Source organism: Hordeum vulgare, chromosome 4H (genome assembly GCF_904849725.1).
Source record: "Hordeum vulgare subsp. vulgare chromosome 4H, MorexV3_pseudomolecules_assembly, whole genome shotgun sequence".
In the NCBI taxonomy this organism is placed as follows: domain Eukaryota; kingdom Viridiplantae; phylum Streptophyta; class Magnoliopsida; order Poales; family Poaceae; genus Hordeum; species Hordeum vulgare.
The window spans coordinates 5,347,433-5,365,357 of record NC_058521.1 but is presented as its reverse complement, the minus strand read 5'-3'; the positions used below and the strand labels follow the sequence as shown (position 1 = coordinate 5,365,357).

The following is a 17,925-nucleotide window of genomic DNA, read 5'->3' as shown; positions in this document are numbered from 1 at the left end:
CGCCGGCGCTCCGCCTCCTTGTGCAAGCTACGCTCGGCAATGACGGCCGCAACCGCGTCCACGTCGGCGACGAAGTCCTCCGGCTCGAGGACTCCACGGCGGCCGAGCTCCTCGGGCTCCTCCTTGACGGCGACGACGTCCTCCGACTTCTCCGACCACTGCCTCTTCACAGGGAGAAGGCGCGCGGAAGAGGAAGAGCTACCGGTGTAGGACGAGCCCGCGGCGACATGCCGACGGTCGTACTCATCCGTCTCTCGGACGAGGAAGCTCGCGGGCGGCGACATGCCGCGGTTGGTCCACCTCCGGGCCCCGCGCCTCCTCACGGCGTCCGAGCGGACGCGCCGCTCGCGCTCCGGGTCGCTTCCTCCGCCGGATCGGCTGCCGGAGCCGCGTCTGGAGCTCCACATTGCGGCTGGAGGCGGGGGAGGTGGTCGCCAGCGGCGAGAAATGTGGAAAAGGGGTGGAGAATCGCGGGGGCTCGACGGCGGCGGGGGATAGTGTTTCGACCCGCAAACGCGCCGCGAAACCGTAGATATAGTGGTCGGGGCGTGCGTTTTGCGGGCCACAGCAAAAAAAATTACGGACCGGGCGAGTATGCAGGCTCTGTTCTGGCCGAAAAAATGGGCCGAATCCGCATACTCGCCGGAATTTTACGGGTTTGCCTCTTTTGCGGGGTCTGCTAGAGTTGCTCTGAGTATGGGCATCCCAAAGAAGACCCTCAAAGCTCCAATGTACCTTGCTGGTTTTGAGTATGAACGAAGTTGCAAGTTTTTTTCTCAAAAATAAAATAAAAAATCCCTTGCATGTTCTAGAAGAGAATACAATAGAGAATGGGGTTTTGAAGCAAACAGACTGCTGAACTGGTTAGTTTTTTTAGGGAAAAGCATGAGTTATCGGTTATATCTGTTAGATTGGGCAGCAACAGTTGCATGCTAACTATAGTCACAGAATTACATATAAACAGCAAGCATGAGGCTGGACATGTTCATAAAGATAACATACGCAATTCATATACTTGACATGTAATTATTAGATAACACAAACCTACACATGATACTGTTTGAGCAAAAGAAACATAAAATAGTAGCTGAATTCAAACGGGAATTATACATACAGATAAGCATCAGTTCAAAATGATATTTTAGACCAGTTTACAACCCAAATCTTTCTTTGCCAAGGTCTGAACACCACGAGAGCAAGCAAAGGAAAACATGCTACACAACCAACATTCCTGACAAAATCCAAGTGATACAGGTAGAGTGCAACACTTTAAAACCTCTAGACCAAAATGCCACAAGTAGCAGGGAAGTGGCTGCCAGGGTTTTGCTAGTCACACTTCAAAGCCTTCAGACCAAAACGGCCTCTCAAGTCTCAAGTGGCAAGTTTGTTGCCATGGTTTCCTTTCCGCGCTTACTTCTTGCCACGGCCGCCGCGCTTCGGTGGCACAACAGTCCACCCATCAGCATCAGGGGCAGGCTTGGGAGGCTTTGGCTCATCCACCGACATTGATGATTCATCGCCGTCGTCATCATCCGAGCTATTGTCGTCGTCATCTGAGCTATCATCGTCGTCATCAGTTACCATCTGTTCAGGAAAAGAAAATCAATTAGTTACAGGGGCTGTATTCTAGATTTGATTGATTTCCAGCAGAAGGGTGCCATCAAAGTTTGAAGTAGTCCACCGAAACAAATTAGGAGTTGTTTAACAAGGAGAGAATATGAAGAAGTGACGAATATTAATAAGAAATACAAAATCAAGTTGTGGTTTCTTCTGCTGACCAAATATTCAGCATTTTGTCTTAAGTTGGCATGTAACATTATTTCCAGCTATTCACACGTTTATCTGATATGTATATGGAACAAACAAGACCAAAATGGGGGGAGAAATACACAAAACTGAGTCAAAGCAACCAGCAAACCCAATCGGTTAGCTTGTGCAATGCCGATACAGTCAGCAAAGTTCAGGGACCTCCAAGAAATCAGTGCTGATGAAAGGATGACTTCAGGCAACAAGTGTATATACATGGTTCCCAAAGTATAAATATATCTTGAAATAGCACTGATTCCCAATTCTAATTAAAAGACAACGTTAAGATCCCCATGCTAAAGCAAAAAACCCACTGAATGTCTGAATCTATCATTCTCTAATTATTCCCCAATGAAGCACAATACAATCATATCAAGAACGCCATGTTGTAATGAAGTAATAAGTCAATTTATCAATAGGATTTTGGAAGTGAACTTTGATAGAACATCGTTGAATCAAGTTGCAGCATTAGTGAGCTCAAATGTGAGAAGAGAGGCAGCAAAAATTTCATGGCAAGAAAAAAAAAGCACTTAATCACACTAAAATTGGCATACAAAATAGGTACCATTCTACTTTGGGAAACAGCAGCTCCTTGAGTGCGTGTGTTCCTTAGCTTGTCAATCGACGAATAGTTGTTTTGCAGGCATTCTTCATGCATAATCAATACTTGTTCAGCAACCTGTTTACCACAAAGAGCGTTGACTTAATAAACACACTTACACACATGGTGCCGTGCACAAGCAAAGCAAATACAGCCTTTATGTAAACTGAAAGAAGCAGTATATTCCGACTTAATTATGGTCAAGAAGTTTCAGATTTTCAGCTACATAAGCACAGCGATGGGAAGGGTTGGTCCATCGCCGCGCTTAACAGTCCTGCAAAATAGCAAACCAAGGGCCACAGTAGCGACCCTCAAGTATAATAGGTGAATTGGGCCAAGCAACTAAAGGTCCTTTGATACGAGCAGGTCAACCCTTTCACCCACAACAACATGTGCTGCCTCAGGTATTCATTACTTCTCTACATTGGCATAGAGGATAGTCTCAAAGATTCTTAAAATCTAAGTCCTCACCACCATCTTCCTGATGTCTGCCATTGGAGTTCCACAGCCATGCTCCAGCCGGTGGCCTCCAGTTCACATTTGCTACTCCGTCACTGCTTTGATTCTCTCCCCCCTCGAACGATGACCTTGTCTCCATTCTCACGAAAGGTCAGCAAGGTATTATCGTGAAATGTCGGGAAAGCTTGCCGGATGTGGTGTATCAATTATTTTCTTCCATGTTGTGTCGCTTGCCTCTAGATCTTGATTTGAACAAATGCGGTAATAATATAGCTATTTCTTGATACACATGTACATTGCGATGGCTGGTGCAGATACTAGAACACAAAAAGAGAAGGGAAAATGGAGTAGGAGCAAGAGTTGATTCAGTAAACAGCAGACATGTCTATTGGATTTTGTTTGCGGTTTTTATTTTCTTGCATTTGTAGTGTGAATTGGAAGGTTTTGCCATCTTGATTCACTTCAAATGGCCTCTCTACTGTTTCAAGCTAACAGCAGTATGTGCCATGACCCAGCGGCTCACTGGTGTCACGGGAGAGACGCCACATAGGCCAACTCATTGTCCTAAACCTCCCCCATGGTTACCAAGGGCCAGATATGCTGTCGGTCCAAATTTACTCCTATAATGCTAGATCAAGTCCCAACCTACTTTTGCAATAAGAAATTGTAAGGTAAAGGTACAGTACATATTAGAAATGCAAAAGAACTTGTTCAAGGCCTATGGCTGGTGCTAAACATGGCCAAAACAACAAATAATTACCTCCCCAACACTTCCATCCTCAAAGTCAGCATTGAAGAATTCGGATATGCTGTCAAACATCATCTCCTCCAAGTCATCATAATAATATGGACCTGGAAAATGAACCTAAGGAATATTACATGCCGACCCAGACATGAAAAATGAGCGAAGCAGATAAGACCAGACGTAGTAGACACAAGCCAGCCATGCCAAAATCACATTTTGAACCAATGGTAATACTAGATGAAAAAAAAACGCGACTTCCTAAAATAAACTAGAGGTGTTGGGATTTTTAATAACAGAAATCCACTGCTAATCTTAACTGAACACAAGTGTGTGAATAAATAGAATGATGTGTATGGATATCCATTTCCATTTGAGAACCAGAATTAACCGGCGAACAGAATGAAGGAGCTCAAAGCTGGATATGCGCATCGCTACGACCTAAATTGTTTCACTGATCATACTACGGGCATGGCTGAAACCTGAAAGCCCGTGAAACTCTGAACTGAAGCTGCTACCGATTATACCACGGGCCTGACTGACTGAAAGCCCGTGAATTGAATCGGACGAGGACGCTGAAGGGGGCGGACAAGTGGGCACCTTTGGAGCCGGTGAAGAAGGAGAGGACGTCGGCGGCGAGCCGGTCGGCCTTGGCGCGGGATTCGCGGCCGCCCCACCCGTTCTCCACCGCCATCTGCAGCGCCGTCCACCGCCCGAACACCAGCCCGATGCCCTCCTGGAGGGCCGCGGCCGCCTGCGGCGAGAGCCCCCCGCCGCCGCTGGTGGAGGCCGACATGATGCGGGAGTTCTAGGAAGATGGCTAGGGTTCCGGTGGACTTTTGGGGGTGCTTGGGCCGGACGGGAGCGAGGCGCGGCGGACGGCGAGCAAACGATTCTCGGCGGCGTGGAGGCGTTCGAGCTCGGGTGCTCACACCAGGTGGAGGAAGCTGGGGAGTTAATATTAGGGTTAGGGGTGATGGGCCGGATTTCTAGTTGGGCCGGGCCTCACTTATGGCCCATTTGGATTGTACGATTTCAATCCTAATGATTTTTTTTCTTTCCTACGAAAGCCATTTGGATTGTAGGATTTGCTAAAAAAAATTGGATTGCAGGATTTGATTCAAAGGTTTTCGTATGATTGTAGGATTTTACGGATTGTAATTCTTAGGAATTTTATCTATGTTAGGTCGTTTGATTCGTAAGATTGCCCTTTGTATCACGTTTCATAAACATCCACTCAAACCTCGAAAAAAAATAATTCTTTGCTTCTTTTTCCTGCGATGCAATCAAACAAACAAAAATCCTATATAGGATTTAAGTGGTCATGCAATCAAACAAACAAAAATCCTATATAGGATTTAAGTGGGCATGACGTTGTGGCCCTATACTTTTCTAGTTCGTGCAAATTTTTCAGTCCAGCAAATCAAACCATATAATCTAATCCCAAATTTTTTGAAGAATTTAAATCCGTACAAAAAGAGTCCTATGTCGGTCATTTGATTCATATAATTGAATCCTATAATTTTTTGTTGGGTGATAAGCAAGGTCAAAAATAAGAGCAAACCCACGATTAGGAATATTATTAAGATATTGCTCGCCCGTCTGATGCCTAACGAATCCAGAGAACAAATAAAGCATGGTTTTCTTGTATTATGCTCTTCTTTGGTGCGGGGATACTAAAAAACACACAAATAGAAAAAAAAGACATGAATAAGATAAAAATGTATGCGCAAGGCAGATGATTGCTAAACATAGAAATTATGTCGACTTTGTTGTTTGCTTTACAAGAATTTGAAAAACGTAGGAATTCTAATAAACATGGTAAACAAAGTCAAAACTACGTGTGCATTTATAATGTTATTATGTTAGTAGGGATCTTAGCATCGTTTTTTGTGCATGGAAAATTGGAAGAGAGATCCAAGTGCATGTTAGAACTCATAAGTTTTTCCTTTGAATATAGATCCAGTGAAAATTTCCTTCATTTTTTCTTTGCAACGTTTCTTTTAATCAAAATCATGAATAGTGTCATCGTTGGAAAAAAAACTATTCACACTTCCTTCCTTCACTTTTACTTTGAAACAAAAGAGCCCTTCATTTCGGGCTCCTTAGTAGAATTCTAAATATATAGTAATAAATTAAAAATGCATGTGCAAAACAAAAAATGATGGGAAAATAGGATAATATTCAACTCGGGAGTCTGGTCTATATGAATCAAAATAAGAGTAAAACCATATGAAAATGTACAATTAAAAGGTTATTATGTCACTAAGGATATTAGTTTGTTCTTCGTGCATAAGAGTTTTAAAAGGAGGTCCGGGTGGATGTTAAATTTCCCGTGTTATTCTTATGAAATAGGGATAAAAGGAATTTCTCCATTTTTCATTTGGCCCATTCCATTGAACAAAAGACATGATACTCGAGGGAGTGGTTTTCTAGAAATTATATAATTGTATATTTGTATTTTAGTATCATCATAGATTTTCTTTCATATTCTTATATATTTTCTTCCACTTTTTGCTTTGGACCAAATGAGTCCTCCCTATGAACTCCAGCATCCACTCAAACCTCTTAGAAAAGACTCACACTCGGCGATTGGGTACCCTAACCTGCTACCCGAACCAGAACCGAATTACCCGAATTGTCGGGTAATACGGGTATCGGGTTAAGGTTCGGTTCTCAATTCCTGGCTAATTGGTTTTCGGGTTAAGGTTCGAGTTCTAGTCTGCAAAATTCAAAATACCCATACTACCCGGATTATTCATAATATCCAAATTATTCATGCTATTATTACACTTACATGTTACCCACACTAACTAAAATACCCATATTATCCAAAATACTCACACTATCCGAATTATTCATACCAAAAGTTGATGTGTGCTCTCGATATTTTCTTTTTTGGGGTACCCGAATTACCCGAACCGATTTTTTGGGTAATTTCGGTTCGGTTATTTTTTTGGCAGTAAAAAAATCGGCTCCCATTTTTAATACTCGAATTACCCATAAACCGAACTACCCAAACCGAAATAACCAAAATACCCGAACGTCGAGGCTGAGTTTTACTATTGGTGTATTTTTAGGCCGTGTTTGGGACCGCTCCGCTTCATCAAAAGTAGTTCCGCTCCACCAACTCCACTTTGGAGCAGTTTCATACACAAGTTGTAGCTCTTTCAAAAAGAATGTTTGGCTTTTATCCAACTCCAACTTCACGAATGAAAAAATTGGTGGAAAGGGTCAATTTGATTGGATGAGAGGGGAGAAACAAAGGGGTATCCACTTACTCGTGGCGGTGGTGGTAATTTTGCTCCAACTTCAACTTCTACAATTTTATGGAGCACCTCCTAGAGAGCTTAATAAAAAACAAAAAGTTGGACCCCATATTCTAGTTTTTGTGGAGCTGTATATCGTGGATCTATCCCGTTTGGCTTATGTTTTCTAGAGCGAAGCTAAATTTTCTGGAGTAGACCAGTCCCAAACATGCCCTTAGATAGCTATAAATCAAAAGATTTTGTCGTAGAATAAAACGCAATTGTTTCATAGGGTTTCTCTTCTATATCATGATTGCGACATTGTTGTTAGAACAGAGATTTTGAATCGGATCGGAGCTCCGTTGGTAGGATCGTGAATCATATTATCATAAATACTAGGATCGTAGAAACTTAGATTCTATGAGCAAAATCGTAGAATCAGAGGGCCTAGTTTGGATCATAATATCGTGAGATTCTAAGACTTGAGTTAGCAGGGCCTAGTTTGAATCATAACGTCGTGAGATTCTAAGACTTGAGTCACGATTCCGAAAACGGCTAGGACACTCATCTCCCTCCCCAAACTTTGCTTACGAGCATGTGGATCCCCCCTTTGCCTATCGCTCGGAAGAACGGTGACAGCAACAGGGTCATGTTGCCTCGATTCTGGCTAGTAGTTTAAGTTAGAGTTTTGTCTTGCATAGGCTGTGTTCGGGGCGACCAAGATGGTCTTTCAGGATTCGATGCTCCTCTACTCCATCCATCGCGATGGAGACGACGGAGCTCCAACGTAGATTCCTATCGTCTCCTTAGGACGGTGATGTTAGGATTTCTTGCCATTCTTGCTGGTCATCGAGATTTTTGTCAGATGCTTCAGATCGATTCAAGGGTTCAATTGTGAATACTATGGCCCTATGACGATGCTCCTTGAAGATTTTTTCCGGTCATGATCGACAAGGTCGAGTCAAACCCGATACAGGAGTGTCGATAGCGCCACGTCGGTGGGTCGCTCCGGTTGCGTGAGTGGTCGTTTGGTGGTGTAGTATCCTCGATGTAACTTTTATCCTCTTTAGGATGCCTTTTATTTCCTATGAAGTTTTTTTATGATAAATCTTTAGGATGCCTTTTATTTCCTATGAAGTTTTTTCTGATAAATCTGAGTTTTTTAAAATAAACATCAAAATTCGATCAAATACGTTAAGTACATATCATGGATTATCTCACGGAAAAAGTCTACCTCACCGAAAAGCCACAAGATTCGCAACGAAGGAAAAAAGGAAAGTGATGAAAAGGAAGATGTGACCCACCCCGTGTCAAACACATCATATCCACCGAGCGACCACCTATAAACCACCTACCCCCGTCCCATCATATTCCCCCGTCCCCTTAAAAAATCCAGTCGTCGATGGAACCCTAGTTGAGACGGGACTCGCAGATCGGGAACGCCTCCTTCGACGAATCCGACGGCTATTCTTCCCCACCGTCACGCACGCTTTCGAAGGTTCGCGACGCCCACTGTCACCCCCATCTCTCGATGTATTTTCTTATGAACCTTCATAACATATGCTACGACGACATCCCCTGTTCCCTCGCCTCCGCTACGCCATGCACTCTTTAGAAGGTTCGCGCTGCCCGGCGCCACGCCGATCGATCCTTGCATTCTATGTTCACATAGGATGCATCGTGTTTTCTCATGAATCTTCACACAATAGATCTAGATCTTTTTTTTTGGAAAAAATTGCCGCAAAAAAACACTAAAATTCGGTCGAATTCACAAATGTGCTCAATAAATATGAGAAAATATATTGGTTTTCATATCTATTTTTTTGACATAAATAAATTCATTCTTATATCTTCCCACCGAAAGGTCGTGGCTTTTCCACCTCATCGCGGAATCAAAGCCGGAAGCTTCGTGGCCAAGGGAAAGGAAAAGGAAAAGGAAAATGCGGAGGAAAAAGGAAAGCGTGACCCGCCCCCGCGTCGGACCGTGCGGGCGGCTATAAACCACCAGCCGATTCCCCAATCCCAATCCCAATCCTCACCCCGCCCACCGATTCCCCAATCCTCGGCCGACGGAACCCTAGCTCGGCTCCGGCGCCACCTCCACGCCGGGACGCCTCCTTCCCCTTCGACGGAATCGGCGGCCCTCTCCTCCCCCGGCGCCACGCGACGCTCTGGAAGCCCCCCCCCCCCCCCCCCCCGCTACCCGGCTTTGATCGAGAAGCAAGGTGATCGATAGATAGATTGTATAGAGAAGCTCATTCCATGTGTGCTTAGGTGATCGAGAAGCAAGGTCAAGTATGAGCAGACTATCAGCGTGCAATTAAAAGAAAGGAAAATGTGTACATGGCAATAGATAGATTGGAGATATTAAAATTAAAGTCTGGAGAAAATTTGTTTATTTGCTTTATATTGATGCTGCCACTATTCATGTGATGATGCAATTATTGTATAGAGGGAAGAGACATTGATAAAGATGGATAGAAATTGCTAGATGCTTTGTGTTGTACTTGTTTGCTGTCGAAGCTTATTGTTTATTCATTGGTACAGATTGTTGTGATGGAAAGTCACAAGATTTTTTATTATTTCAAAGCAATGTCAGATTGAATAATTTGAACTAGACTAGATTACAACATTCTGATCTCACATGACCGTGCAATTTTAGTGACAAAAATAGTGGGTGAGTTATTTTTATCCCTGTTGCAACGCACGGGCATTTGTGCTAGTAAGATTTAAGTGGGCATGTGCAATCAAACGAACAAAAATCCTATATAGGATTTGAGTGGGCATGACATTTCGGCTCTATACTTTTCTAGTTCCTGTAATTTTTTTTAATCCCGCAAATCAAAACATAAAATCCGGTCCCAGAAATTCTGACGAACTGAAATCCGTACACAAAAATTCCTACGTCGGTCGTTTGATTTATACAATTGAATCCTGTAAGATTTTGTTCGGTGATAAAATAAGAGCAAACCCATGATTAGGAATATTATTAAGAGATTATTCGCCCATCCCATGCCTAACGAATCTAGAGAAACAAAGAAAGCATGGTTTTCTTGTATCATGTCTCATTTGGTGCGGGGATACTAAAAAACACACAAATAGAAGAAAAACACATGAATAGGATAGAAATGTATGCGCAAGACAGGTGATTGCTAAACATAGAAATTATGTCCACTTTGTTGTTTGGTTTACAATAATTTGAAAAACGTAGGAATTCTAATAAACATGGTAAAACAAAGTCAGAACCACGTGTGCATTTATAATAATGTTATTATGTCACTAGGGATCTTAGCATCGTTCTTTGTGCATGGAAAATTGGAAGAGAGATCCAAGTGCATGTTAGAACTCATAAGTTTTTCCTTTGAAATATAGAGTAAATGAAAATTTCCTTCATTTTTTCTTTGCAGCATTTCTTTTAATCAAAATCATGAATAGTGCCATCGTTGGAAAAAAAACTTATTCCCACTTCTTTCCTTCACTTTTACTTTGAAACAAAATAACCCTTCATTTCGAGCTCCTTTGGATAGTACAATTCTAAATATATAGGAATAAATTCAAATGCATGCGCAAAACAAAAAAGATGAAAAAATAGGGTAATATTCAACTTGTGAGTCCGGTCTGCATGAACCAAAATAAGAGTAAAACTAAATGAAAATGTACAATAAAAATGTTATTACACCACTAAGGATATTAGTTTGGTTTCTTCATGCATAACAGTTTTAAAAGGATGTCCGAGTGGATGTTAGAATTCCTGTGTTATTCCTATGAAATAGGGATAAAAGGAATTTCTTCATTTTTCATTTGGCCCATTCCTTTGAACCAATGGCATGATACTTGAGATAACGGTTTTCTAAAAATTATATAACTATATATTTGTATTTTAGTGTCATGGTAGATTTTCTTTCACATTCTTATATATATTTCTCCCACCTTTTTCTTTTGACCCAAATGAGTCCTCCATATGAACTTCAGCAGTCGCTCAAACCTCTTAAAAAAGACTCACACGAGCCATAACATTGTAGTCCTATGTTTTTACTATTGATGTATTTTTGACAAATACAAATAAAAATATATTGCTGCAGAATAAAACACAATTGTTTCATAGGGTTTCTCATCTACTATGATGACTGCGACACATTGTTGTCAGAATCGAGATTCTGAATCGGATCGGACCTCCGTTGGTAGAATCGTGAATCGTAGAATCATAAATATTAGGATCGTTGAATCTTAGATTATATGAGCAAAATCGTAAAATCGTAGGGCCTAGTTTGGATCATAACTCATAAGATTCTAAGATTTGAGTCACGACTCCGACAAATGGCTAGGGCACTCATCTCCCCCCAAACTTTGCTTATGATCATGTGGATCCACCCCCTCTGCCTGTCGCTCGGAAGAACAATGACGGGAAGGGAGTCCCGGCGCCTCGATGTTGGCTAGTAGCTTAGGTTAGAGTTTTTTCTTGCATGGGATGCGTTTGGGCGGATCAAGCTGGTCTTTCAGCCTTCAATCCTCCTATACTCCATCCATCATGATGGAGATGATGGAGCTCCAACCTAGATTCCCATCATCCTCCTTAGGACGGTGACTTTGGGATTTCTTGTCATGCGTGCGGGTCATCAAGAATTTTTGTCAGATGCTTCAGATCGATTCAAGGATTCAATTGTCAATACTATGGCCTTAGGACGATGCTCCTTGAAGATTTTTCGGCCGTGATTGACAAGGTCAAGTCGAATTCGACACAGGAGTGGTGATAGCGCCGCGTTGACGGGTCGCTCTGGTTGCGTCAGTGGACGTTTGGTGGTGCAGTATCCTCCAAGTAAGTGTTATCCCTTTTAGGATGCCTTTTTTATTTTCTGTGAAGCTTTTTTATAATAAACCGGGTCATTTTGTGTAAATAGATATATTGGCGTAAAATAAGCAGCAAATTTTGGCGCTAAATACATATCATGAATTATCTCACGGAAAAGGCCACCTCGCCGAAAAGCCAGAAGCTTTGCAACGAAAGGAAAAAAAGAAAGCGGGGAGGAAAAGGAAGGTGTGACCACCCCGCGTCGAACGCATCATATCCATCCGGCGATCACCTATAAACCACCTGCCCCCGTCCCATCGTATTACCCACTCCCACCCCCACCTCCTTAAAAAATCCAGCCGTCGATGGAAACCTAGTGCGACGAGACTCGCGGAGCGGGAACGCCTCCTCCGACGGATCCGGCGGCTCACTTGTCCCCCACCGCCCGCTACACACGCTTTCGAAGGTCCGCGACGCCCGTTGACAACCCCCCCCACCTCTCCATGTATTTTCTTATGAACCTTCATAACATATGTCTACGACGGCATCCCCTCCTCCGTGCCCGCCGCCACGCGTGCTTCAGAAGGTTCGCGCTGCCCGACGCCCCCCCCCGTCAATTCTTGCATGATGCCTCGTGTTTTCTCATGAATGTTCACACAATATATCTAGATCTTTTTGTTCTGAAAAGAAAATCACCGCAAAAGAAACACCAAAATCCGGTCGAATTCACAAATATGCTCAACAAGTATGAGAAAAATATATTGATTTTCATATCTCTTTTTTTGACATAAATATCTTCTCACCGAAAGGCCGTGGCGTTTCCACCTCCTCGCGGAATCAAAGCCGGAAGCTTCGCGGCCAAGGAAAAGGAAAAAGGATAGGAAAACGCGGAGGGAAAAGGAAAGCGTGGCGGCTATAAACCACCACCCGATTCCCCAATCCCAATCCCCACCCCGCCCACCGATTCCCCAATCCTCGCCCGGCGGAACCCTAGCTCGGCTCCGGCGCCACCTCCACGCCGGGACGCCTCCTTCCCCTCCGGCGGAATCGGCGGCCCGCTCCTCCCCCGGCGCCACGCGACGCTCCCCCTGCTACCCGGCGTCCCCGTCCAAGCTCCGCGGCCGGCTTCTTCCACCTCCGTCGACACCGCCAGGATCCGAGGGACTCGACTCCGCGCCGTCCGAGGGACTCGACTCCGCGCCGTCACCAAGGGACCAGCCGCCCGCCGCCGCCGTCCGCGTCGGATCGGGCCCGATCTGTAACGCGACCCCGCTATTAGCGGCGCTCTCTGTACTATATCCGATTTTATCGATCGATCTGCGAGAAACTCTCCCCGGACCTCTCGTTAATTGCGTGTGTGTGTGTGCGCAAACTAGAGGCCCGAAGAGGAAAAAAGGCAGACTCGAATCGAACCGTCCGCCATGGGCGTCTTGTATTACAAATATAAGAGTGCAAAGGAAACTTACCCTGTGCAGTTGCCATATTCTTTCATATCTGTGTCTGAACTCAAGCAGCTCATCTTGACGAGCAACCGGCACGGCATCGGCCGTAGCCGTGGCCGTGGCCCCCGGGAGGATATCGCCCTCTCCAACGCCCAGACCGGCGAAGGTTCGTCTTGTTCCACGCCGAGTGGATTTATTTAGCTAGCTCTTGGTTTAGGTTAGTCTGTTGTAAGGCAGCATTCGATCTTGTAAAGCTTCGTTTACAGCTTGAATTGTTTGTTAAAATCACGCTGTATGATCTATGTGTTTTGCTTTTTGAGAACTGTATATGATCCTGCGAATCTGTATCGTGACGAGTGGTGTTAGCTTTATTGCCAGGATCAATTCAGCTTGGTGCCTCTCAGGTCCATCATTGTGGGATTTTTTATTATTTCCGTTGTGGCGTTTAGGTTAAGATCTTATTTGCTAGGCATATCACCTAATTTATAATGAATTGCATCCATCAAGTAAATTGTTTGAGTGTTGATACGTAGCCAAAATACCAGAATAAGTGATATTTAAGTCCACTAGAAATTGCTCCCACTAGAGTTAAGATCAGCCAATTTAGTTGCTAGGGGGACCTGGACGCCCTGCAAGATGCACATTTTTACGTGAGTGAAATCTAGAGATGCATGATGCATCCATCTGTTCAAGGATTCCTCTCTGCTCATCATATATTGTAGTTTAGGTGTGGGGTTTAAGTGCATAACTGAACTTTAGCTTCAAGCAAGCAAAGCAGTGATGGATATTTGATGTTGCTCTGGACAAAGCCTATACCTTTTTGGTTGATCAGTGGTTTTAATGTGACTCGTTTCTGTAGTAATGCTGATTCAGCTTGTTTATCTTCTTTGTGGTGCACTTGTACTGTTTATGTACATATATAATCGTACATTGATGGTCAGTTCTGCTATGGTTGTGTTCGCGTAACTGTTGTGCGAATTGTGCACCCCTTTAGCATGGTGGTAAATATTAATATGTGTCCTGCTGTACTGAAATTTGCTTATGTACCATGACTGTAATGGAGGTCTCTTCATGATGTACTAGGACATATTGTTGTTTTAGTTGAAGGGCTGCTGTACTCGTTCTCTAGCATGTCCTTGTGATATGCTTCTCTAGCACGAGAGATCCCCTGTACTATGGATAGTTCAATTTGCATATAGTGATTGCGAGTAATCCTTTTATATTTTCCCAACCTGCACATCTCAGTAGCTCGCAGTTTCCCAGTTTTGTGAACGTAAATTAACTTGTTATTTTGATTGTTGTGATGTCATCTGAAGATCTTAGTTTCAATTTAAACATGCTAGTGTTGCTATTTAATTGCATATTTTGGTTATACTGGAGAAGATGTTATTTCATGCTTAAAAGCTAGAAGGGTATTTTAGTGTAATGCTTTGACATTTTGTTTTGTGTTCTTATTCTTGAATGCAGAATATGCAGATGAAAATGCAATGATACCACAGAATGTAACTGTGCTGGTCCGCCGAACTGCTGGGCAAGAGTCAGAGAATATCGTTGTAATATCCTCGTAAGTCACTATATCCCTGTCTGTACATATAGCTTGGGAAGGGGGGGGGGGTATTCATAGTAGGAAATTTAATGGATGGAACTGAGATTACATGTGAAATTTGCCGCCTTTAACTTTGTTGATTGACTATCTTCTATGTGTAGACGTATCTTACGGTCTTAACAACAAGTGTTTGTAATATAAAATAGAGACTGATGAAGGCACTCTCTCTTCCATTCTGCCTGTTTCCTTCAAAGAACGAACCAAAATGACATGCATATTGTTTTACATTAGATGTTATATATGCCTCTCTTTCTCTCGACAGATTTTGACTGATGGCTAAGGAGATGCTCTTTTTCATATACTAATATTATACCACTAATTGCAGGCGGAAAGTTATAGAAGATGGTTCTATAGCTTCAAACAGATCAGTGGTTACTGAATCAGTCTCAAAATCTTGTTCCTCCGCAGAAATGAAAGATGAAGATGCTGCAATCGCAGCTGTGATTGATGCAGCTGAACTTAAATGGTTAGAACACAACATTTCCTTCTCGCATAAGTTAGCAGCTAGATTTTCTGATGATCATATTTAATGGTGCATGTAGGGAGGAGCAGTCATTTAAGAGAGGACAAGCTCCTGGAAGGTTTATATCAGGGCGCCAGAATGGTAATGCAGAAATTCCGTGTCTTCAGTGTCATATTCTTTTTAGTTATCATTATGCTAGCAGATAATCTGAAAAGATTCTCGTAAAAATCGAAGCCATTGTTATGATGAAAAAGGGTGTGTAGGTGTTCTAGCTTTGCTTTGCAGACACCAGATATCTTTTCTTTTTGGTACGGTAGACCATGTTTTACTTGTAACTTTTTTGACAGTAACTAGACAATTGTTTTGTGAATATGTGAAATATACTGCGGCGCAGTATGCTTGCCTTGTTCTGTGAATGTGTTCAGAATACTGTTTAACATGTGCTCTGTTTGACAAATCTTTCAAATTGAAGGCCATGGATCATCAGAGAGGGAGGCACCTCCACCAGGCTACGTGTGCCGCAGCTGTGGAGTTGCAGGCCATTTCATTCAACATTGCCCACAGGAAAACCAGACACCTCCACCTGGCTATACCTGCTACAGATGCCGGATTCCAGGGCATTTTATTCAGCATTGCCCAACTATTGGCGATTCTAAATTTGACAACTACAAAATGTCTCGTCCTGTTGCCCCTGTCGTACCGCTGAATCCTGTTGATGGCATCCTATCTGCACTTGCCCCAGCTGCATCTGTGAGTGAAGTTGATGACTTACCAGCAGAACTCCACTGCCAACTATGTAATAAGGTGATGGCAGATGCGGTTTTAACAAGCAAGTGCTGCTTCGTCAGTTTCTGTGATAAATGTAAGCTGTCTTCTTATACCCGGTCTGTTTCTTTAGATGTCTTGCTCTGTGGTGAACCAATGTTCAGATATTCGAAGCGTGCCTGTGCTCCAACTTTGTTTTAGTTCTTCAGTTGTACCATCATTTTCATGAGTTTATGCTGCTTTAAATTGAATTAGGAATAACCGTTGGTTTCCCCCCTCAGGTATTCGAGATTACATTATTACACAATCGAAGTGCATTTGTGGAGTGAAGGTACTTGCAGATTCCCTCATCCCAAATCCCACAGTTAGAAGCACAATCAGCAATTTGTTAGGAACAAGGACTTGCAGCACTGCCAGCGGTACAGGGAAGCACAGAAGTTCTTCAGGAAGCAACGCTGATCCCAAATCACAGAGCCACACCACCTCGGCTGCTTTGGAAAGGGACACGAAGCAATGTTTGGACAGCCAGCTATCGCCAGCTGCTTCTGACGCCCGCCTCCAGGTCGCCACAGAACATGATCAAGTCGACCGGCCTCAGAAGAATTCTGATCTGAAGAGCAACACTGAAGGCTCTGCAGGGCGTTCAGCAGAGAAAGCTGTACCTAGCGCTGACCTCCCCAAGCCAAAGGATGTAAGCGAATCAACATTAAAGGGCACTGCAATTTCATCAGGGACCTTGGAACCAAAAGTTGCTAGGTCTGATCAGTTGAAGAAGAAGCGGAAGAAGGCAGACTCATCTAAGGCTGTTCACCCAAACAATGCTGACTATGGTTACAACGTTCCATTTGATCCTTCATATTGTAACCCTTTCAATGGTGGATATGTCATGGGTCCATTTGGTGTACCTGAACCATACATGTACGGCTCAATGGGCATGCCCTATGGTGGTTTCCCGATGGGTCCATTTGGTATGAATCCCTTCGGCAATATTCCGCCTCAGGCTCTTGCCATGCAAGGCTATCCACCAAACTATCAAAGGTGTGTGTATTATCAGTTACAAACCTTGCTTCTTCATTTCTATCTACCTATGGAAATGAACTGTAGTCATTGTATCTCCTTTTCCATTTGAGTTTGAATACTAAGTATTTCATGTATTTCCTCTTAGCTGGGAAACCCAGGCTGCAGTACACCGTGATGCCGAAGCTGCTGCACGCGCAAGGCAGGTCTCCCATGGGAACGCGGATGCTGCTGTGCGTTCAAGGCAGACCGAGAGGCCAAAGGACTCTGGTGCTTGGCCCAGGCCATCAGAACGTAACCAGCGCATGGGTTCTCCTCAAGGCAGAGAGTTGAGGGACAGGCCCCAGTCGAGACCTGAACCATCAGAGCGCAACCAGCGCTTGGGTTCTCCTCGTGGCAGAGAGTCCAGGGAGAGGTCTCGGTCTAGATCTAAGCCATCAGAGCGCAGCCAGCGCTCGGGTTCTCCTCGTGGCAGAGAGTCGAGGGACAGGTCCCAGTCAAGGCCGGCGAGGAGTAGGGACCATGGGCGTAACGACAGAGGTTCCAGTGACTACCACGAGGATCACCACGACAGGAAGAGAATGCGCGCGTCTTCTACAGTTGATGGTGATACAGATAGCAGCCAGAGGTCCAAACACAGTTCTAGGAGCCTCAGGCGTGACGATGGAAGCGACGATGAGCAGAATTTCAAGAGGAAGTGGGGACGATGATCGCCGGTTGCCATGGATGGATACAAGGTTCTGAATAAAGATGGAGGACTTGTTGCAGCATTGCTGATGAGACTTGTTTTACCAGTGATTATATATGTCTCGGAAAGCGGAGGACAATTCCTCTTGCAGAATGTTAAACCATTTGTTATACCGGAGATTGTAATATATGAGAGTTCCCAGATCTCTTCCTTTGTAATGCAATGTTACCAAGATAAATGATATTATCATTGGATTGAAATGTGTGTCTTCCTCTTATATTTTGTTATTTGATCGTTTA

The 17,925-nt window shown here is 43.7% G+C and overlaps 2 protein-coding genes across 2 annotated transcripts; one reads left to right on the top strand and one right to left on the bottom strand.

The window, feature by feature from the left end:
- Nucleotides 1–1,012: 1,012 nt before the first annotated feature.
- Nucleotides 1,013–4,547, bottom strand: LOC123446947 (pre-rRNA-processing protein TSR2-like). The gene is made up of 4 exons (XM_045123492.1): nt 4,209–4,547; nt 3,627–3,718; nt 2,372–2,485; nt 1,013–1,584 (listed from the first exon to the last, which is right to left on the bottom strand). The coding sequence occupies exons 1-4, from the start codon at nt 4,402–4,404 to the stop codon at nt 1,411–1,413; spliced, it is 576 nt and encodes a 191-aa protein (XP_044979427.1). The 5' UTR covers nt 4,405–4,547; the 3' UTR covers nt 1,013–1,410.
- Nucleotides 4,548–12,506: 7,959 nt separating this feature from the next.
- LOC123446941 (E3 ubiquitin ligase PARAQUAT TOLERANCE 3-like) lies at nt 12,507–17,886 on the top strand. The gene is made up of 7 exons (XM_045123487.1): nt 12,507–13,253; nt 14,555–14,651; nt 15,019–15,159; nt 15,236–15,297; nt 15,629–16,018; nt 16,203–16,959; nt 17,087–17,886. The coding sequence occupies exons 1-7, from the start codon at nt 13,067–13,069 to the stop codon at nt 17,646–17,648; spliced, it is 2,196 nt and encodes a 731-aa protein (XP_044979422.1). The 5' UTR covers nt 12,507–13,066; the 3' UTR covers nt 17,649–17,886.
- The last annotated feature ends 39 nt before the right edge of the window (nt 17,887–17,925 follow it).